A 19,861-nucleotide genomic window follows, 5' to 3' on the forward strand; every position below is an offset into this window, starting at 1 on the left:
GTACCCCTTCTCCCAAAAAAATGGCACTCGAGGCAGCTTACAATTATAGGTAAATAAAAATCGATTAAAACAATAATAAAACAAACTCATGAAAACACAAACACAGTTAAAAATACAACAATAACATTTGCTCCCAGTAATGTCATCACAAAGTCCAGATGGAGAAAATAATGGCAACAAATATGATCAAAAAGGATAGCCTCACAGTTAAAGAGTTTATACAATAAACTTTATAAGGAAGTATTTCTAGATCCCCAGATCACTATGTCTGACCTCAAAATCAAAATGGGAGAACATTTAGCACAAGTCTAAATGCACACTGTGACTGGAATAGTTGATAATACCATTATGTGATACTTGCATTCAGAAAACAGTTGTTAATTTGGAGTTTCCCCAGAAACAACATAAAAAGGGACTTACATCATCGAATACTTTTGAAACAACATGTTTGTCTAGAACTGGAATGTATTTAGTTGTGCGAGGAACAGCTGTTGGGGCTAAGGCATCCATTATGGTGAGTCGCCTAGCAACCAAACCATGATTCTTTAACCATTGTGCAGAAGGGATATCTAAAGAGCTTTTAAAAAGAGAGAGAGAGAGAGAGAGAGAGAGAGAGAATGAGACATGCTGACCAATTCAGTAATATATTATTTTCCCAAAGTAAAAAAAAAAAAATCTCTTTCATTACATATACACATACTTACTCTTTATTTGTTTTTTTCTCAGTTTTGTATGTCTTCCGCTCTGTGAAGGAAATTTTAAAACAATTATATGGTTTTGCATGTGTCAGCACTGAGACATGGACAGTCAGGAACATAGGATGCTAGATGGTGCAGGTGCCAGCACAATGGGACCAGAGCTAGAAGGACAAACACAAGACCTATGCAGGCTTGGAAGCAGGCAGACTGGTGAATAGGTATGAAAGCTGGAGAGGGCAGGTACTTGGAAGGTCCCTAGACAGCCACATCCCCAAGGCCAAAACCTGGCTGTTGCCCAGGTGACTGACCTAGGCCTGACCCAAGAGCATTCTTGGCTCAAGCGAGGAATCAATGGCTACTGGGGTGTGTGGAGCTATGCTGGAACCTGGGAGCTCTTCTCTCTGCAGCCTACAAGGGACAGCAAAAGACAAATCAGGAACATGTGTGTCTCCACATACACATGGAGACCCTAATTCTGGCCTTGTTGTTCCCGACGGTATGGAAGCACACTTAACACTTTGTATGGCCTTTAGTTAAATCACTAAAAGCACTGATTAAAAATACTTACATAAAACAATTTGGCATTTTCAAAGTTCCTCACATTCATTCCCAGTAATCCTTACAACAGCCCTAGATTATGGCTGTTTGGAGCTCCCATCTCCTAATACCGCCTACTGAGGGTTACACTACATGCTACAATAAATGCATAGCATGCTTGCTTGCTTGCTTGCTTTATTTATTTATTATATTCCTATACCATGCAACACCCAAAGCTCTTTGAGTGGTTCACAACAATTAACACAATAAAATACAGCACAATAAAACATAATATAAAACTTTTAAAAGATTAAAAATATAAAACCAAAGTAAAAACCAGCAGCAGTTAAAAGATTTAAAAATACAGTAACAGATTTTATACAACAGAAACTGAAAGACTAAAATGACTGGGAAAGCAAGAAGGTCTTCACCTGGAGCTGAAAAGACCACAATGTAGGTGCCAGGTGAGCCTCTCTGGGGAGGTCATTCCACAACTCGGGTGCCACAGTGGAAAAGGTCATCATAACTTTTTCTTTTACTTTCATGTAAGTGCATGGGGGCCCAACCTGGATTAGGACCACCATGTGCGGGTAGGGAGGTTAAACCTTCCCAACCAGCCACTTTTTCTTTAAATTCTTCTCCTCCATACACAGGGGCTTAAGAAAGGAAAAATACCTCCACTGGCACCCATGGAGGTTTTTTATCCGTACGTCTCCATGTCAGTGCCGGGGTGGGGGTGGGGGTGGGGTGGATTTAAAGGAAAAAAGTGGCTGGGTGGGAAGCTTCCCCCCACCCCCTGCACATAGTAGTCCCACTCCAGATCAGGCCCCCATGCACTTACACAAAAGTAAAAGAAAACGTTATGATCACCTGCATGGAACTACATGTAATGTAACATGTAGTTTAGCCTTTATCCTACCATAGCAAACTAGGGTTACAACCCCAGCAGAGAGCCAGTATGGAGCAGTGGATAAGAGTGTGAGGTCTCCATGGTCCTAGTCCAAGGTCAAAACTCCACTCAATGGCCAGTCATACTCATAGAATAGTAGGGTTGGAGGGGCCTACAAGGCCATCGAGTCCAACCCCCTGCTCAATGCAGGAATCGAAGTCAGAGCATCCCTGACAGATGGCTGTCCAGCCTCGTCTTGAAGGCCTCCAGTGTGGGAGAGCTCACTACCTCCCTAGGTAATTGGTTCCATTGTCGTATTGCTCTAACAGTCAGGAAGCTTTTCCTGATGTTCAGCCGGAACATTCCTGTAACTTGTTCCTGTAACTTGAGCCCATTATTCCATGCCCTGCACTCTGGGATGATCGAGAAGAGAGCCTGGCCTTCCTCTCTGTGACAACCTTTCAAGTACTTGAAGAGCGCTATCCTATCTCCCCTCAGTCTTCTCTTCTCAAGGCTAAACATGCCCAGTTCTTTCAGTCTCTCTTCATAGGGCTTTGTTTCCAGTCCCCTGATCATCTTTGTCGCCCTCCTCTGAACCCTCTCCAGTTTGTCTGCATCCTTCTTAAAATGTGGTGCCCAGAACTGCACACAGTACTCCAGATGAGGCCTAACCAGTGCTGAGTAGAGGGGAGCTAGTACTTCTGGGGATTTGGAAGCTATGCTTCTATGAATGCAGCCCAAAAGAGCATTGGCCTTTTTTGCAGCCACATCACATTGTTGGCTCATATTCAGCTTGTGATCGACAACAATTCCAAGGTCCTTCTCGCTTGTAGTGTTGTTGAGTCATGTATCCCCCATCTTGTAACTGTGCATTTGGTTTCTTTTTCCTAGGTGCAGAACTTGGCATTTATCCCTATTAAATTTCATTCTGTTGTTTTCTGCCCAGCGCTCCAGTCTATCCAGATCACTTTGAATTTTGTTTCTGTCTTCCAAAGTATTAGTTGTCCCACCCAATTTTGTGTCATCTGCAAATTTAATCAGCATTCCCTGCACCTCCTCCTCCAAGTCCTTAATCAAAATGTTGAAGAGCACTGGGCCCAGGACTGAACCCTGCGGTACCCCGCTCATTACCTCTCCCCAGTTGGAGAAGATCCCACTGATAAGCACTCTTTAAGTCTGATTCTGTAGCCAACTGTGGATCCACCGGATCGTTGTTTCATCTAGCCCACTTCCAGCTAGTTTGCTCATCAGGATATCATGGGGCACTTTGTCGAAAGCTTTGCTGAAGTCGAGGTATATGATGTCTACAGCATTCCCACAGTCCACAAGGGAGGTGACTTGATCAAAAAATGAGATCAGATGAGTCTGGCAGGATTTGTTCTTGACAAATCCATGTTGGCTTCGAGTAATCACTGCCTTGTTTTCAAGGTGCTTACAGATGGATTGCTTTATCATCTGCTCCAGGATTTTCCCAGGGATTGATGTCAGACTGACTGGTCTGTAGTTCCCAGGTTCCTCTTTTTTACCCTTTTTGAAGATAGGGACAACATTAGCCCTCCTCCAGTCATCTGGCACTTCACCCATCCTCCATGTTTCTCAAAGAGAATAGACAGTGGTTCTGAGAGCTCTTCTGCCAGTTCCTTTATTACTCTAGGATGCAGTTCATCTGGCCCTGGAGATGTGAACTCATTCAAAGTAATTAGGTGTTCCTTGACCATATGCCTGTCAGTCTCAAGCTGCAGTGCTGCCCCTTCACACTGTACTTCGCCTTTGCCAGGGGGGTCATAGACCCTTTTTCGGGAGAAGAATGAGCCAAAGTAGGAATTGAGCACCTCTGCCTTTTCTTTGTCATCTGTTATCATTTTGCCATCCTTATTTAGTAGTTGAACCGCCATTTCTTTCCTCTGCCTTTTACTATGGACATATCTGAAGAAAGCCTTTTTGTTGCTTTTAGCATCCCTCGCTAACCTCAGCTCATTCTCAGCTTTAGGCTTCCTGACGCCATCCCTGCAATTCTGTGCTACCTGCCTGTATTCTTCCTTTGTTGCTTGGCTTTCTTTTCACTTTCTATATGTGTCCTTTTTTGTTTTCAGGTCATCTCTAAGCTTTTTGTGAAGCCACATTGGCTTCTTCTGTTATCTTCCACCTTTGCTTCTTGTTGGAATTGTTTGTAATTGTGCCTTGAGAATTTCCTTTTTTAAAAGCTCCCACTCCTTTTCTCGTTAGAGTCGCTTGCCATGGGACCTTACTTACAATTGTTCTGAGTTTATTAAAATCAGCTTTCCTAAAATCCAGGGTACGTGTTTGACTACACTTGGCTTTTGCTTCCCTTAGAACCAAGAACTCAAGTATAACATGGCCGCTTTCCCCCAGAGTTCCTGTAACTGCTACTTTATCCGCTAAGTCATCTCTTTTGGTTAGGATCAAGTCAAGGATAGCCAATCCTCTAGTTCCTTCCTCTACTTTCTGTAGGAGGAAGTTATCCGCCACACAAGTCAGGAATTTCCTGGAGGGGCCATGTTTTGCAGAATTTGTCTCCCAACAAATATCAGGGAAATTGAAGTCCCCTATTACTACTGCATCATGCTTCCTTGAAACATTGACTATTTGCTTTTCAAAAGTTTCATCCTCATCTTCTCCTTGATTGGGTGGCTGGTAGTAGACTCCGACCACCAGGTTCCTTTTATTCTTCGCTCCATTTATTTTGATCCAGATGCTCTCGTTGGGGCTACCAAGCTCATCCTCCTGTGCAGAGATATGTGTTTTTCACATACAGTGCAACCCACCTCCCTTTCTGTTCCTCCTGTTCTTTTTGAACAGGTTATATCCTTCAATTGCTGTATTCCAGTCATGAGAGTGATCCCACCAAGTCTCAGTTATACCTATCAAGTCATAATTTCCCTCTTGTATTAAAGAGTACAAGTTCATTCAGTTTGTTTCCCATACTCTGGGCATTAGTATATAGACATCGAAGACCATGTGCTTCATAGTCTAGCTTTCTTCCTACATGTGTCTGAAGACTATTATTGGGCGCTATTAGTACTGTTCTAATTGAATTAGATGCACCGTTGCGGTGCATGAGCCTTCGTCCATTGTTATCCCCAACTTTACATCTCCCTTCCCCATAGGATTCAGTTTAAAGCCCTCCTGATGAAGTTCTTCATGCTGTGGCCAAACACATTCTTCCCAGCCTTTGTGAGGTGCAACTCATCCCTTGCCAACAGCCCATCTTCCAGGAGGTATAGCCCATGGTCCCAGAATTCAAATCTCTCGCCCCAGCACCACCTTCGTAGCCAGTCATTCACCCGGAGTATTTTTCTTTCCCTTTCTATTCCTCTTTTAACTACTGGAAGGATGGATGAGAAAACTATCTGGGCCCCAAAGTTCTTGAGTTTCCTTCCCAAAGCTTCAAAGTCAGTCACCATCTCTCAGCTTAACCTACCTCACAGGGTTGTTGTGAGAATAAAATGAAGGGAAGCATAATTGCTGCCTTGAGCACCTTAGAGGAAGGGTAGGATAAAATGCAATAAATCAATGTCCCCCAATCTAGTGCCCTCCATATGTGTTAGACTACAACTCTCATCATCTCTAGCCTGCGAAACAAACACATTAATAGCAGTATTTCTTAGTAAATATGCAGGAGATCAGGCTGCTAATGTATCTCATTTCTATATATCAGCCTTCTTCAACTGGATGCTGCCGGGTGCATTAAATTACACCTCCCAGCATACCTCAGCCATGGCCAGTTGAGGGGTGTTGGGAACTATAGTCCAAACATCTGAAGGGTGCCCAGTTGGGGAAGGCTGATACAGAGAAATGATGCAATATAACTCAAACTGTCTCTTTCTACACATTTGAGGTCACATTTGTATTTCCACAGAGCTGCAGGAGGACTGGCAGGGCAGCAAAGCATTCCTCTTTAAACAGCATCGGTGAGGCACGGGAAAACCCCACAGCAATATTTACTCCTGGCCACTCCCATACCACTGGTGCTACGCCAACCCTGTGTTGCAGTGCAGACAAACTTGAGGCAGATACACAGTGCCTGAGTACATCAACATTCAGTGGCAATTCAGTGGTGGCAACTGGAGGGGGGGCAGTCCCTGGTGGGTTATGAGGGGGCAGAAATTGGCCCCCAGACCATCTGAAGTTGCCCACTCCTGCTCTAAGGCAATGATCCTTGGTTCATGTACACCTTTCTCAATGCACAGCTGCACAATGATGAGTTCAGAATTGTACTGAGTGCAATTGAGTGCACAGTTTCATTTATTACCTTTCTATACCTCCCAATAGCCAAAATTCTCTGGGTTTACAAAGATTAAAAACCTTTAAAATGCAATACTGTGCATAAAATAAACAGTTTAACTACAAACAGGCAGCAGAGACACATAGACACTCACATATATACAAACAATATCCCATGACCTGATTAAAAACCTATCATATGCAGCCAAATGCCTGGGAGTAGAGGAAGGTCTTAACCTGGTGCCAAAATGATAACAATGTTGGCGGCCAGGCAGGCCTTGCTGGGGAGTTTGTTCCATAATTGGTGCTGAGTCTCACCAATTTTTATGGAAAGGTTAATGTGTGCCAAAGGAGGAGAATGATAGCCTAAGATAGGTAGAAGGCGAGTGAAATTCATGCAAAAGTATTAGAATAGTTGAACTAGAAGAAATATATTCATCCTCACAGCTTACCTTTTCTTTCAGGAGATGCCCTTCCATTCTGACTTTGTTCAGAAGGCTTTGCTACAAAGCGCAGAGTTCTAAGCATACTACTCTTCGTTGGTTCTGTAAAGATATTCACACAGACACAAATGAATAATGTCCAGGCAAATTAAAAAGCCACTAAGATTCTCAAAATGACAAACTCGCTTTTAATGCCTACAGCTTTCAGGCAAGAATTGTCCTAGACCAGTTCCCATAAATGTACAGCCTCCATAATTTATTTTCTATGCTTTCCCAATTACATAAGCATTTCACTATGTGCCCTTTATACTTTTCAGATACGTTAGCCATTAGTAAATACTGATTACTCAGTATTGCCCTAGTTGAAGATATAACTACTTTAGGGACAGGGCTGGAATTGCACTCAGAGGCTTTACATTTGCACGTCAGAATGTGTGTGACGAGTTTTGACATTTGAAATTTACATTCCAGCTTTTTGAAACAGAACCATGTGGCAGTTTTCAAAGGACAAGAGGTCTTCAGACAAGAGGACAAACCAGTCAGTATTCCTCAGACTCCAATTTTAATTTTTTCTGCTTATTTATTTTTAAGCAGGTGTTAGAAATTTGAAAGTTTCCAACTTGGGTTGCAATCCTATACACATTTACCTGGGAGTAAGTCCCACTGAAGTTGATGGAACTTACTTCCAAGTGTACATCAACAATAGGATTGCACTGCTAAGGAAGTTAAAATTTATGGTCCAATCAAAATAATTATATCTATTTATTACATTTTATATAAAACTTCCAGTTAAGAGAAAACACTGTGCTTCCCTTATAAAGAGGAATAATACTGCTATATTATACTGATTTTTGTCCAGTTTTAGATGTTCCAGATAATCAGATATGAGGTTGTTGAGCATTATAAAATGATCACCTTCAGATTTTCATACCTCCCCACCATAAGCAGACAGAAACTTTTGTAGATTCCCAGAGGTGGATACTGTTGCCACCACAGAATCCCTTTCTAGCCAGGAGACCTGAAGGCACACTAGCTCCTCACAGGCCTAGAGGAATTCTGTTTCTTTCAGAGATCCCCTTCAAGTCAACTAAATGTGCCACACAGTACATGGAGCTAGAAGCAATGCTGTTAAGCCACTTGTCTCAAACATGTGAGGGCCATGGTGGCCAGGGCTCGACCCAAGCAAACTCCTTTCCCTGCTCAAGTTCCAGACCAGCAAAAGAGAATGCAGCCTGTGTGCCCCTAAGCCCACCTCCTCTCTCCATCTCCCTCTCTCTGTTGTGGCCAGCAGAATTCTGGTTTAGTCAATGTGGTACGTTTGTGATGACCAATGGTTTTTAGCAAATAAATCTGACAGACTGATTTTGTCCCACTGCGAGGAGGAGGAGGAGGAGGAGGAGGAGGAGGAGGAGGAGGAGGAGGAGGAGAGGGTTAGCAAAAAGAACCACTAGAAGAACAGAGTGGGAGGTCCAGAAGCTGCATCCTCAGGGTCAGAACTATTGTCCAATGAATATACAGGATTCTTCAGGCTGAAATCTAAGACAGAAGATCTCCATTTAAAGAAAAAGAAAAAAGAAATAATCTCTGTCCCCTAAACACAATTATATTTATTAAGGGGGGGGGGGAAGTATCATTAGAGACGCATCAGAAAATAAAGCACAAACAGTCCTGGCAGTAGTAGAGTACATGGACAAGGGTCCTTTTTAGAAGTCAATCGGAACTCTTTTCCCATCCGTGTCTCGCCTTTCTAATGTAGACTGCATGCTCCCAGGACTCCTGAGGACTGCAGCACTTTGCACACTGCCAACGTTCACTAACGCGGAGTGGGAGGACGTTTCTATCCAACACATGCCTGAGATGGGACACGTTTTACTGAATAATCTTCACAGTCTCCTTTACCTGCATATAAAGCGTTCTTCTTTCTGGTTGGACTCCCAGAGCGTGCCTGACATCCATCCATACCAGACTGTGGTGAAGCTGATCCCGGCTCTTCAGGGGCGCAACAGAGCCTATCTGGAGATGGGGGATTCGGTCCCTCAACTTGTGTGGTTACTGGGGTTGCAGTAAAAGGCTGCCTGCGATGTCTGTTTAAGAAACAGACAAGTCACGATCCGAGCCAAAGCGCACACACACACATATCTGGGAGAAGCCGCTTTGGGAAGTGTGAAGTCTGAAACACTGCACATTCAAACCACCCACAGGTCATGTTTGTACTGGGTGTGCGATGGGGAAAACTGATCCTGTGAACTGGTGTTTGGTGCTCAAAAAGGTGTAAATTCTGGATCCTGGACAACCAAAAACAGCACCAAACAAGTTTCTAATTAAGAGAAAGCACACAAATCAGCAACCACACACATTTCCCTCTGGAGTCCAGGGAATCTGACTTTACTGTAAGCATTTTGGTTTTCCATATGCAATTGGTCTTGAAGCAAATCAGACATGCAACCAGACTGAAGGTGGATAAAAAGCTTTTTGTGTGTATGAACGGAGCACTTCTCCATGAAGAAGACAACTGAGGGATGACGCAGGTGATCACCCCCTTTGTAGAAGCCTTTTTATTCTTTGGACATGGGGCTCTCTGCTTGTGACAACAGAATCCTCTGACTGGTTCACCAAGAAGAGACATTTGTACACCACTGCTCAAGCCACAATTAGAACATCTGCGGTGGCATAAAAAGTGGCAGCTTGTGCTTGTGAGGAGTCAACCAAGCCATGAGCAGAGAGTTACCTGGAGCGAAGCAGGGGAGAAGCAAAAGCCACTGACAGGAGGGGAGTGAATCAACCCTGTGATGAAAGGAATGAAACTGACAAGCATATACAGAGGCACGTTCCATCACCTCCTATAATAAAGACTTATTCATGTTTTTCAGATGAGTGCTATATTTTCCAGTTCATTATTATTTTATAGGCACTAAACAAATACCAGGAGCAGGAGCTTTCCCCATTTTTTTCCCTATAAAGAAAAAGATCCTCCTCACCCAGGAACACCAGTGTATTTCTTTTAAACTTCTTCTCTTCAGAATAAAATATCTCTGTATGTAACTCAGATCTTCTTATGCACCTTTTTGGCCAAGACAAAACATGTAATAGGTAACTAAAAAGTGGTGCAAGAAAGAAAGGCAATAGAAAGAAAGGCATACTTATCGTGAAGATCTTTTGCTCCATTAAACAAATCCATCAATACATTGTCAGTGCGAAAGGTCTGTATTTTCTTCAGCTCTTTTTCTCCTAGTTCTATCTCTTTTTTAAGTAGATATATATCCTCACACTGCCAAAATGAAACAAAAAATAGGTCACTGGAATTAAATTAGAAACACAGTTTATTCCTGATCTGAGCCAGTTCTAAACCAGTTCTAAATAAATCCACACAATAATCCAACAGAAAAAACAATATGATAAAATTGGTTTGTTGAAATACTTCCTCCTTAAATCTTGTTTCTGTATTTTCAGTGCCTAGTTTTGCTTATGTTTCTTTTCATTACATTTCACATCTAACCCTTTCTGTATTATACTGGTATAATCCTGGACCGCCCATCCTGGACCCCCCCTCAAAGCATAATTTTAACCCAGTTAAGATTTAAGAAAAAAAAATCCAGAGCAGAAAACTCTTGGCTGAAAATTCATATGACTTTTACCTTTACTAAAATTGTTTATTTGATAATGCAACTATGATGGACAATGCTGGAGTTAACTTTTGCAGTAAATCGGGAGGGGGGGCACGGATGGGACTGCCATTAATGTATCCTTATTATTACACTAATCATTATATCTCTTTCATAGACAGACAGACAGAGTCCCCAGTAAGCTAATAACCACATCCATTTCTTACTTTTTCCATTTTCTGTCACTAATGGGTTACCCAAAGTTAAAGTAAAAACAAACATCTGCCATTCCAGCATCATATACTCCTCTTACTAGCAGAGGAGGTGAAATTGACTAGTCATAAACAAAGCATGGAGAACCCCCTTATAAGTTTCTCTCTCTCTCTCTCTCTCTCTCTCTCTCTCTCTCACACACACACACACACACACACACACACACACACGCAAGTCAGAATGAAAGCCTTGAAAGTTTAACCTGGGCTCCCTGTTTTTCTACACTCGGGTCTTGAGTTTGCTTCCTCTGCAAGTAACGTCTTTGTAGACCTATGTAGCAGACGTTATCAAAATCAGTGTGTGCACACACACTACTCTCTACATGCGCACATGCATGCGAGCATGCACGCGCGCGCGCACACACACACACACACACACTCTATACCAAGGCTATTAATTATCCTCCCAGCAAAGCAAGGCTAGTTCTCCTCCCACCATTCAGTACATCTGGGCTGGATATTATACAGAGTCAGCATCAGGGGTCAGCACTGCCAGGCCCCTTCCAAGGCCCAGGAGGGAGACTACTGCTGATCCCCCAAAGCCCCCTGGCCTTCTACCTCCTCCTGCCCCCTGTTCATCTACACTCAAGCATGTGACCAGTCACAAAAGCAAGGAGAATGAAGAGAAGCAGCCTCCAGTAGCCTTGACCTTTTCTTCTGCGCAGTGGTACAAACTTGGCCTAGAAGGAGAGTGAAGCGAATGCATAGTGGTAACAGCAGCATCAGGGCTGGGGGCCCACTGAGGGCAGCTTGCCGAAAATCTGGAGCTAACACTCCTATTACCCTAGCGTCCTTGAATTAGGACTTTAAGGATTATCCCACAAAATCTAAAATGTGCCAAGGATGCACAGTCATCTGATCCTCATGAAAAGCCCCTTAGCTTTCATTTGTCTATTTTGCTTCACCAAAAAATGCTTTTAAACCTCTTATTTACACAGTCCTTTCTTAAGAATTTGGTGCACTAACACATTTCACTGGAACTTATTTTAAGACCTCGTTGTGTGTAAAAAAGAGAAAAAAAGGAACCCTCCTGAAGTTTCAGTCTTAACTGTTCAAGACTTGCCTCAAAGGGTTTTGGAGCACCAGGGTCGCTCAGACAAATGTGATAGTAATGAAACCGTCCACCGGTCTTACTGGCCAGCTCATGTAAAAATTTATTAGCTCCGGTATCATCACAGTTAAAGGAAATAGTATGAACTGGAATGTTCCGCTTAAGTTCGAGTTGAGCTAAAATTCTATTGGGGGGCTGAAAATAAAAGAAAAAGGAGATGTATTAAGAAACAGTCAATTAAAAGATTAACTGGCTTCAAACTATGGCATGGTTCACACATAATGATAACTCATAGGTTGCTGAATTCTGGGTTGTCGCAATGTGTGAACGTGGCCATGGTTGTTAACTATGAACAACCCAGAAAGGGAACCCATGGTTTGTCGTTGGGTTGTAAACTCTGGGTTGTTACATGCAAACCCAGAAACATGGGTTGTTCATGGATTGCTTCACCAGGCTACAGAGGCAGTAAGCAAGAGAGGTTAAAAAAAAAAAAGCCACGTTACATGGGAGTATTACAGCAGGCAATATATGGAGGAAGCAGGAGGAGGAGGAAAACAAACATTCCAGGGATTAAGAAAACAAACCACAGGTTGTTATATTGTCTGCCAGAACCCTGGGTAGTGCAACAAATAATAAAACATGGTTTAGCATTATGTGCAAACCAGGCACATAATGCTAAACTTATATCTTCATGTATAGCTTAAGAAGTATAAAAGCCTTTAGCCATTGGTGCCATAACTGTCAATGGCTGAGACCACAGACTTCTATTAAAACCAAAAAGACCTGAATTTCTCGGGGGGAGCAAACTCTTTATATATCTTTATAGTCATTTATTAAATGAGTGTGACATTCTTTGGGGGGTGTTTCTCCACCTAACGTCATGAACTTGCTGAAATCTCAATGGGGTGGATCCAGACTAAGTCAGACGCACTTCGTTCCCATTTAAATCAATATGAAAAGTTAGTCATGACTAACTTCAGTCCCACAGATTTCAATGAGACCTAAATGAGACTAATATTGTCGGGGTTCAACCCCATGTTGCTTTTTGGATATATGCATCAAGTAACTTTCCTCTGGTTACATTGCAGTCTATAACTTTACAAGCTAATAACCTAAAACCCTGCAATTTTGCTGATATATATATATATATATATATATATATATATATATATATATTGAGAACCTGATCTCACTAACCTAGTTGCAGGCTTTGTACACTGCAGCCAGAGATACTACCAGTCACTGGCATGTGCAAAAAAACACCCGAAAAACAAAATAAAAAACCAAGTTATAGGCTTAAGTCAACTATTAATTATATTCAAGCAGTTCTACCATTAAATTTGCATTTAACATAGTGATCTTTCACAACCTGTAGAGTTGGAAGAAATCTTACATTCTCTCAGAAGAAGGCAAGACTTTGAAGGGTATGTTTTGAAAGTAACATTAGGGGGTTGAACCATGTTGGGCTGTTCGTTTGCTGTGTCTAGACCAGGAAGGCACCTGGCTAGGGAAGCCTGGTCTATAGCTTAGATGGTAAAATTTTCTCAAGCACAAATACCTTCATGAGGCTCAGACACCGTCCATCCATAATGTCCAACAGAACATATCTCATCATGTTGTGATGTCATGAAGTGCTATTCACCCCGCCCCACTCTGGCTGCACATCATTGGCTGCTACAGACAGTGGGAAGGGAAATGAGGAACATTCTGGCATTGCAACATGAAGTCAGTCCTATTAGATGTTAGAGAGGGGGAGCTAAATGCTTTCAGCAGCATCCCTGCATTTTGTGTAACATCTGGTTTCAGCTGGAGAGCTTCAGCTCCTGCCCACACTATCTCCCTCCCCAACAGCCCCACTAAAACCAGTGGTGCTAACTGCTGCTGAACCCACCTTCCACAATACCCCAACACCACCTTTTTACTGCAGCTTCACCTTCCCCAACCAGCCCCCCACCTGAGCTCCTTGCTCTGTTTCTCCTCCCTCCTTAGCCCTCCTCACATAGATGCCACTGCTTCCCCCTCTCCAACTGTCTTCCAAGACCCTCATCATTGCTGCTTCCCCTCCTCAATATCCACTCCACATCTATTGTTACCTTCCTTGCCCCACAACCACCACTGCTGGAGCTTGCCCAAGAACCTTGCCCCATTTCCCCCCTGCTCCCAGCCAGCTATCTATTATTGGAACTACCTACTTTGGGGGCTGAAAGATCATGCTTCCTCTGCCTTCTCCACCATCACCATGTCCTCCTCCCAATCCCTCATGGTTCCAATGTGTGGCTGGAACAAAAGATGGGGAGGAGACAAAGGCCTGTTTCTTCCTTGAACTGTCAGGTTAGCCCCAGTTTGGCCACCCCAGGTCTACATCAAGGCTCTGCTTTGTCATATTGCCAGTGTTACATCATCACACTGTGCTGACATGGTCTGCTTCTTCCATAGATACCTGATCAGGTCTCCCATCAGTAAGAAGATAAATGGCTTGAGTGTCACTATCCAAAAAGGCTATTTGAAGCGCTTTCAGGGTATTTGTAGAACTTCCAACCTAAGCAGTCAATGGAAAAGCAACAGAGAAAAATGGAGTCATTAACAGTTCCAAATTTGTGGAATAGTTTATCACGTCTATTTCTCAAATGTGCTGGTGAGAGGCACTGCACAATTTGTCCAGGGGAATGACTAATTTACTCTTTGTGTAGTCTAAATCACGATGAGCAACAGTTAAATAGATATAAGTGATAAATCGGCAGTTAATATTCAATAACTCTTTTAAAAGCAATGCATAAGCTTTATGTAGCTGTGATTTATAGATCCAAATAAAAATGTATTTTAGGAAATGCACTACAAATTCATTTCTGTGAACTGCTGGAATGTGTGAGAGGAAGGGGGAGGAACTTCAAATGGAAGACTGCTACTAGCTATTTGGATCACTGGCACTTAATTACATTGACAGCAGCTTCAGATGTTACTTTGCCACACAGGAAATGGATGACCATATTCCTCAGTACTTCCTGTTCCTGTACAACACAGGTAAGGAACCTCTGGCCTGTGAGCCAAATATGAACTCCCTCAATCTGGACATCAGAACTCTCCCAAGGACACAGCGCATCACCAACCCTACTCTGGTATATTGATATTATTTACTCCATCCTGGTCTGTCCCCCAACAACCAAACTGATGGGAGGGAAACTTGCAGAATTTGGGGAAAGAGAACAGTATGCAAATGTCTTGCAAATGTCTTATTTGTTGTTGTTCTCAAGTACTGAGCACATCTGTAACACCACCCATTTTTGGCTTGGTTCCACCCACTGCTAGAATGCCAGCCCTGATAGGTTTCAGCCAAGGTAACGTGGACCTCAACAAGAAAGACATTCCCTATCCCTGTTCTACAACAAGATCACATCACAAAAACAGCCTTCACAGTTTCCTTGCCTAGGAGTTGTGCAAACATGGGCATTTCTGGAAAGGGAAACACTGCTTTTGGATGTGACTTTATTGCGGAAGAGCAGAAAATATTAAGGAAATTGTGGATCATGTTCCTGCATGGCAGGATGATGTTCAAAGCTCTTCTTCAATGGAGAGAGAAAGGGAAGAGTAAATTCTTGCTTCAGAGATACTTCCCAAGAAATGTCTATGTTTCTAACAGTGCTGCAACTAAATATATTTTCACACATGACACTAAAAGCTCTTTGAGATTCAGTGGCCCAGTTTGGACTTCACACTCTTGTTCCAACAAACCACAGTTCATTGTATCAGGAATGCACCATACACCCACATGCCAACTCCTCCTCTCACAGACCTGGCTTAACACAATACTTCCTCATTTGTTAAACTACAGTTACCTGTGACATCTGAACTGGAAACTGCAACTTGAGTTCCCCCTACAAACTAGGATTGCAAACCAGAGTTTGATCCTGGATTGTAGGAGCACTCAAACCACAGCTTCCTGGTTCAAACGTCACAGCAAATGGTGGTCTGACAAACCTGGAAGTCTTGCGTTAAGCCAGGTGTGAAAAGAGGAGGATAGATGAGCCAGCACGGTGTCATGGCTTCAGTGTTGGACTAGGACCTGGGAGACCATGGGTTCAAATCCCCACTTCAGCCACAAAGGTCACTGGGTCCCCTTGAGCAAGTCTATCTTTCAGCCTAACCTACTTCACATTGTTGTCGTGAGTTTAAAATGGGGGTGGGGGGGACCCTTGGACATCACACTGAGTTCCTTGGAGGATGAGCAGAATAAAAATTTACTTAACAACCACCACCCAGGAAGTCTTGCATTAACACTGGGCTCACAAGGGGGGGAAGGGGAGCACACAGGACATTTCCAGTGTGACATTGGATTGGACCAGGAATGTGACATCTTAACCAGGTCTCTTCTCACACAACTGTGAATATTAACACAACATAGGAGACTGAAGAGAGCCATTTTAAATCAAATGTACATTCTAGCAAGCACGAATAGTAGATTCCAATAATGACACAAAAGATGCAAGAACTGATTAAGTAACTACTCATGCAAATAATCTAAATAGTATCTTACTACTTCCAAGGATTTGCATAATAAAAGCTTCATTGGAACCAAAAAGAAGTTTACACAAATCAGGACTGGGGTGGGTGCATTCCAGAAATAACTTAGGTCAGTTACATTTTCTTAAAGTTCCTTTCTATATTTACCTGTAGTCCCTTTACCCAAAGTAAAGCATCCTCCAAATTATGATCATTAACTTTAGCAAGTTTCTCTTTCCAAGCAACTGCCTCAGCATCGAATTTAACAAGGTTAAACCTGGTTTTGTTTTGCAGTTGTTCCTGCAAAAAAAAGGCTCCATTGAATTCTTATTCATATGAGAAACATCACAGTGTTTTTGTTTTTTTGTTTTGCTATACTTGAAAAGCAATCACTACAGAAGTAGATTCCATTCTTCTAGAAGTTAAATTTAAAATGGTTTATTAGCGGAGATAGTGAGGAAGAATGACAATCTCTTGGAAATACTGGATCCACTTCATAATCTAACCATCCACCCATCCCAAACTGAAGAAAGCATCTACATTTGGGGAGAAGGATTGTAGCTCAGTGGTAGAGCAGCTGCTTTGCATGCAGAAGGTGCAAAGTTCAAGTCCTGGCACCTCCAGATAGGACTGGGAAAGACTCCTGTCTGAAACCCTGGAGAATCGCTTCTGGTCACTGACTGGGTTCGCACAACACGCTAACCCACACTCAGTGGTTGAGTGTGGGTTGTTGTTGAACCATGGGTTGTTAGTTGAACCATGGCTTAGCATGCAGTCTGAACCCAGGACATTTTCTGCAAGATGGCTTGTTAACCATGTAGTATGGCTTATTTTTCTCGAACAAGCCACCTTGAGAACCCATGGTTTGTTGCTGAGTTGTTCAATGTGGTTAACAAGCCACGGTGCATGGTTAACAAGCGCACTGAGGAAAATGTCCTAGGTCCAGACAACACACTAACCCACAGTTCTACAACAACCCACACTCAACCACTGAGTATGGGTTAGTGTGCTGTGCGGAATGCCCTACTGTAGACAATACTGAGCTGGATGGACCAATGGTCTGAATCTGTATAATGGAGCTGTAGTGGATTCGATACTGGAAGAGCTGGTGAGGAGCTTTAGTGAGTTCCCACAGCTGTGTCCTGTACAGTGTGTTAAATGCATAGAGACCTGTGTAGCTTAACATAGCGAGCAGATTTTCGCTAACCAAAAGATAGGCCCCTGATGGGCAGCTTTCCTAGCGAGCCTCTCAAACTGGTACCAAGCGAGTGCAGCTCCATTTGTCAACAACTGTACGTATGCCTAGCTATCTCACCCCGCTGAGATAGGGAGTAGTGTCTTATCTCCCCCTTGAGCTGGGAGGCTCTCCCTCCTAAGTTGGAATGTTGGGGTCTCTCTCTCTCTCTCTCTATGGAAAGGCAATTAATCTTCCAGGCTGGAATGCTTTGAGACCTTTCGAGAATATGAGAGAGGGATATATAAGCTGGATAACAAAGCAATCCAATCTGGTCTTGCTCCAAGGGGGAACGCACGCTGCCAGCCTGGAGAACCCTGTCTCATATATCTTGGGGACACATATATACAACCAGCTGTGGCAAAGGTGCCTGCTTTGTCAACTGAAGTGGCATGAGCTTTCCTTTGTATATTCTTTCTGCTTCCATATATCATCTCTGTGTAATCAATAAACTGTTACACTGATCCATTTGTGACTTTGTCTCATCTTGGTGGATATGAATCAGGTTTAATTGGGACCTAAGTCAATCAGGATCCCATAATCAACACAGGAGCATTCTGTATTCTTATGGTGGGGATCATATTTCTGTGCATTCATTCTGTCTTGCAACCCTTGTCTTGGCACCATAGCTGTCACTCACCCGCATGAGCTGAAATATCTTGTTCTTCACCACTGGCAGTTTGTCTTTCATAGACTGAGATGTATCAATGAGAATATAGACGTGATCTTCTGTGATTTCCCCAAAGAGTGCTCGGCTGCCTTGCTTCAACTCCTGAAGTCTATACAAAAATACTTTTCAATGAAATGAAAGGCACAATAAAGAACTGCGTGAAATGGGTACTTTGCCATTTCTTAACCCACCTATGCTTGTAAAAAGCACCTAATTGATCTGATATAGGGGTCAAACAGACCCCTTTAAAAATAAGGTTACTATAAACAATAACCTTTAAATATGAAAGTGTGTTAAAAAGTTATTGTTTAAAAGGGGTAGAGCTGTAGATGCAGTAAAGGTATCTAGGATCTCCCCATGTTAATGCAGAGTAAGTGTGGCATTGTTGTCGGAGCAGCCTTCCCCAACCAGGTGTCTTCCAGATGCGTTGGACTACATCTCCCAGCATTACCAGCCAGCATGGCCAATGGTCAGAAGTCCTGGGAGTTGTAGTGCAATATATCTGGAAGGCACCTTAGTGGGAAGGCTGGGTTAGAGCGTTGGACTAGAGCTGGTGACACCCAGGCTCCAATTTCCATGCAACCACTGGGCAACCCTGGGCCAATCACTATCTCTCAGCCTAACCTACCCTACAGGGCTGTTGTGAGGGTACAATGAGGTTGGCGTACCATGTATCCTTCTTGAGCTTCTTGGTGTAAAGGTGAGATATACATTTCATAAATAAATAATAATAAATCAACCACTTTCCTGGAGAAGAGAGAGAGAGAGAGAGAGAATGGAGTACTAGAGATGAAGGGTGGACATTTTAAATTTGGAATCATTCAGATAATTTTGAAGGTCATATAATAAAATTATATTGGTAATATGAGCCTTTGCAAATGAATAGGTATACCTGGTCTATAATGTATTTCAACTAGGTCACCATGTTTAAACTGCATTAACTATTATGTGTACGGCATCTTTTCATATGCTAATATAGAGAGTTAAAAAAAACCAAATACTAGTTTATTGCCATGCCTGGGTACTTCACAGTTGCTTTAATCAGACACAGTTATATTTTGGATACTTTTTCCCAGCACAAGAAAATGCTTTTAAAAAGAGCTTTAATTAGAAAGCAAGCCTACCTTCCTTCCATTTGGTCGAGAGCATTCCTCATCCGATCTTCATACTGCCTGCACCTTTCATTATTCAAATGTATGTGGACTATGGAGCCGTCTTCCAAGAATGTATGTACAAACTTGTCACAATATTTTGCATGGATGACCTTCTTGTTAGTCTCCTAAGAGAACAAAAAGGTGCAGTGGAGATTTCACGTGTGATCTTCACAAAGCATAATTGAACTTGCATTTATGTGCAAGTACCAATGCAGAAATAAACTCCAAACATTTGTGTTTGTCAAATGTATCGACTGCGCAGAGGGGAATACTATTATCAAGTTCTCCTAGGCCCTCTCAAGGTTAGAACAGATATAATACTGGGCGGTTGGAAATTCAATGTCTGACCTTTTGTAATAGGACTAGAGCACATGAAGCTTCTTATGCTTCTAGATCAGGAATGCTGAACATGTGGACTTCTAAGTGTTGCTGCTGGACTGCAACTCCCATCATCGTTCATATGCTGGCCAGGGCTAATGGGAGTTGCAGTCCAGCAGCACCTGCATGGCCACCCCTGCTCTAGATCAATAAACTGGGAATAAATTTAAAGAAGTTGGTGAAACCATCCC

General features: G+C 42.7%; 1 protein-coding gene across 1 annotated transcript in view; it reads right to left on the bottom strand.

Annotated features, from left to right (window-relative positions):
- Nucleotides 1-19,861, bottom strand: part of VWA3B (von Willebrand factor A domain containing 3B) — an 88,996-nt gene that overhangs the window by 29,008 nt on the left and 40,127 nt on the right. Inside the window, exons 11-20 of the mRNA XM_084844397.1 lie at nt 19,263-19,417; nt 18,109-18,247; nt 16,403-16,534; nt 14,178-14,276; nt 11,750-11,932; nt 9,953-10,080; nt 8,712-8,896; nt 6,822-6,914; nt 705-744; nt 421-577 (exon numbers count right to left, since the gene is read on the bottom strand). Of these exons, the coding sequence (XP_084700523.1) occupies nt 421-577; nt 705-744; nt 6,822-6,914; nt 8,712-8,896; nt 9,953-10,080; nt 11,750-11,932; nt 14,178-14,276; nt 16,403-16,534; nt 18,109-18,247; nt 19,263-19,417 (1,311 nt within the window). The remainder of the gene's footprint in view (nt 1-420; nt 578-704; nt 745-6,821; nt 6,915-8,711; nt 8,897-9,952; nt 10,081-11,749; nt 11,933-14,177; nt 14,277-16,402; nt 16,535-18,108; nt 18,248-19,262; nt 19,418-19,861) is intronic.

This window comes from Heloderma suspectum, chromosome 3, assembly GCF_057233095.1.
Source record: "Heloderma suspectum isolate Gila_16-S chromosome 3, 16-S_ref, whole genome shotgun sequence".
In the NCBI taxonomy this organism is placed as follows: Eukaryota; Metazoa; Chordata; class Lepidosauria; order Squamata; family Helodermatidae; genus Heloderma; species Heloderma suspectum.